General features: G+C 34.6%; 1 protein-coding gene across 1 annotated transcript; it reads left to right on the top strand.

Moving 5' to 3' along the window:
* The first annotated feature begins 2,091 nt into the window (after positions 1–2,091).
* Positions 2,092–2,859, top strand: LOC149205789 (uncharacterized). Its single transcript, XM_089397508.1, has one exon. The coding sequence runs from the start codon at positions 2,092–2,094 to the stop codon at positions 2,857–2,859; it is 768 nt and encodes a 255-aa protein (XP_089253634.1).
* The last annotated feature ends 310 nt before the right edge of the window (positions 2,860–3,169 follow it).

The following is a 3,169-nucleotide window of genomic DNA, read 5'->3' as shown; positions in this document are numbered from 1 at the left end:
ACCTTCATTTTTTTCTTCCTCTTTCTAGAAACATTGGCATTATTGTGATGATATTTTGAATGTAAGATGATTTGAGAATGCTACTTACATCTCTTCCCTCTCCCTTATTGCACCAATACTTTAGGTGTAAGATGATTTACATCTATTCTCTCTCCCCATTGCACCAAGAGGCACTCTACAAACCAGTATGGGGGAGATGTTTTCATTTAAAAATAATAAAATAATACTTACAGTAACAAATTAAAATGGTAATGACAAAATAATTGATGTCTACCATAAATAAAATATTTCAATTTCTACCTCAATTTTACATCATCTTTGTATCTTTGTATTAGGTGATAAAGTAATTGAAAGTAAAGGGAAATTAATTTACCTTTTAGTATGAGAGATATATGTATTTTCTTCACTACTTAATATGGAGTTAAATAAAATAATATTATTGATATTACATTATGTGTATTTCATTCTATATTTAGTTTACCTATATATATGTTGAGTAAAAAAATTGAACATAAAAAATATAAAAGAGGGAATGAGTGACAAAATTCTTATTATAGGTGCTTTCTATTCAAGGTATGAGGGAGAATACAACTTTTTAACATAAAACATATATATAGAGAGAAAAACGAGAGAAATCGTATTCCATTAATACATGCTTTGTAATCCAAAAAATGGGGAAAAAGCATGTATTTCATTTTATGTTAAGTTTACATGTAATATTTAAGACAAAAATATATTAATAATAAAAAATATTTTATTAGCAATGATGAATAAAATATTAATAACAATCCTTTTTTATTGTTAACCATACGCTGAGATAGACAAAAAAAAAAAAAATGTTATGTATCCTTTACAACCTTAATAATTGAAATATATTTGTTATGTTTCCATGGGATTTTTATGTAAGATATAAAAAAGATAATGTAATTCATGTTATCATAAAATATATGCAATATGAATTATGCTGCAAATCCACTACATCATACATTTTTTGCATGGTTTGATGAATAATTTCCTTTTGCTTTATGGTTATATTAATTTTAAAAATTATAAAAATTATAGTTTACATAATAAAAAATGAATAGTTATATACTATATTGTTTCTACAGCCTTATAAAACAAGAAAGATATATTTATCTCTTATCATATTTTCATAAAATTACCACTTTTACATAATTTTTATTATTAAATATAATTATAATTCATATATATAAATTCCCTTGAAAAAATGAGGAGATTTGACTCCGTGATTTCCCAATTGACAAAATAAAAATACAAACCAATTAAACTACTTCTAAAATTATTTATAATTAATTATAAAGATATCATGGTAATTAAAATAATATTATTTGATAGAAGAATAGATAATCAAATCAAATCGATAGAGTGGTGGAAAACTCAACCTTTAATATAATCCCAATCCTGTTTGGTAACCGACGGTCATTTCTAAATTAAAAAAATGACACTCAATAATTTGATAGAACATAAAATAAAAAAATAAGAAAAACTTCCGACACTGATCACATTTTCATTTAATAGACAGAAACATCTTGTAGATTTTTGTATGCTTTAATTTACTGTTGACAACCAAATTTGTTTGACTCTTTGTCCTCACCACTATTTTACTGGTCGATTATTTCGCCCCCGCTGCTACGTGGCTTTCTTATTTTCAAAGCATGTGTTTTCAATAATCCACAGATAATGAATGATATGGACATGGAGTAAATTGTCTGACGATACTTTCTGGACGGCAATACCCCACACCCACTCTAGGACAACGTTTCTGGCCCCCATTCGCCACCCATTCTTTAATAACCTCTGACCATTTCCATCTCGTGGAAGGGGAGAAAGCACAGAAGGGAGAAGACTTGGGCAGATCCGCCATTGAAAATCCTTGTAATTGCATTTGTAGATGTAAGGGAGCTTACCTCTTTGTTTCTGCAAATGGTAGCTTTTGCTGTGTATTGGGCTGCTCGCTCTCCAGTCTGCAAAATCCCTTGTTAGCAATACAGTTATTGGAGTAAGGCAGGATGACAAATTAGGTGGGGCGGAGTAGAAATTGGAACCGAATCAGCCGAAAATAAGGGAGGGATGAATTTGCCGCCGGAGCAGCAGCAAGGGAAGGCAACGAAGCGGGAATTGCAGGGTCCACGCCCTGCGCCGCTCAAGATCTGGAGGAACTCTCACAAAATCCGGAAGCCGCCGCTACCGGTGCCGGCGCCGATGCCCGCCATGGCACACAGGCCACCTGTGATTATATACACGCACTCTCCCGAGGTCATACACACCGAAGCCCGGGATTTCATGACGCTCGTCCAACGCCTTACTGGTCGCGTCAACGCTCAGGGAAATTCCAGTATGCCTCCCTTCTTTTCGACTCAATCTCAAACTCCTCACGCACTTCCCCATTCGGAGACCCCCTTACCAGGAAACCCTAATTTTTGCCAGGTTGATGCTTCTCCTACTCCTCCAGCTGGAGGGCTCGATTTCCTGGTTAAAGAATATAATTCTATTGCCAGCCATTCAAATTCTTCTGAGTTTTCCGGGACCGTTCGATCACACTCTTCCGCTGTCCAGTCCTTGTTATCTCCGGCTATTCAGTATGGTTCGATGTCTCCTTTATCGCCTAACTTCTTCTTGCCTTCTACGCGGCTGTCATCTCCAAATATATTTCACGAATTTCCGCTGTGTACGCCCCAGCCAGATTATTTCTACTCGCCTTACAGACATCTGCTGCGCATGCAATCACAACCCATTTTTACCCCTCCTCATGCCATTGAGGCAGTGCCCTCTTTTCCCTCTCCTCTTCCCATGGATTGCGATTTCTTTAACAATTCGAACTCTGATATCGGCGTTTGATGGCATAAGGAAGGCAGTTATTATGCAGTAGCAGTTTCTGCTGTTTCTTCAATGGTCTCCGTTCCTGTAATTAATTAAGGCTGCAGTGCAGTGGATTTTAAAAGCTTAATTGAGGAACCTGATTACAGTGACACATGTGTAAAGGATGTGGAGTGGATTCAACGACTTTTACAGATACGCAGACTGAACCCTTTTTTAAAGCAGTTGAATAGGCTTTATTTATTTATAAAAATTTTGGTGTAATTATAATTTCTCATTATTTACAATATTGAATGTATAAATTTTTATGTAAGACTGATTTTTTTTGTTA

This window comes from Pinus tabuliformis, chromosome 1_2, assembly GCF_031772625.1.
Source record: "Pinus tabuliformis cultivar Carrire ecotype Pingquan chromosome 1_2, CPIR1, whole genome shotgun sequence".
Lineage (NCBI taxonomy): Eukaryota > Viridiplantae > Streptophyta > Pinopsida > Pinales > Pinaceae > Pinus > Pinus tabuliformis.
This window is presented reverse-complemented; position numbering and strand designations above follow the sequence as displayed.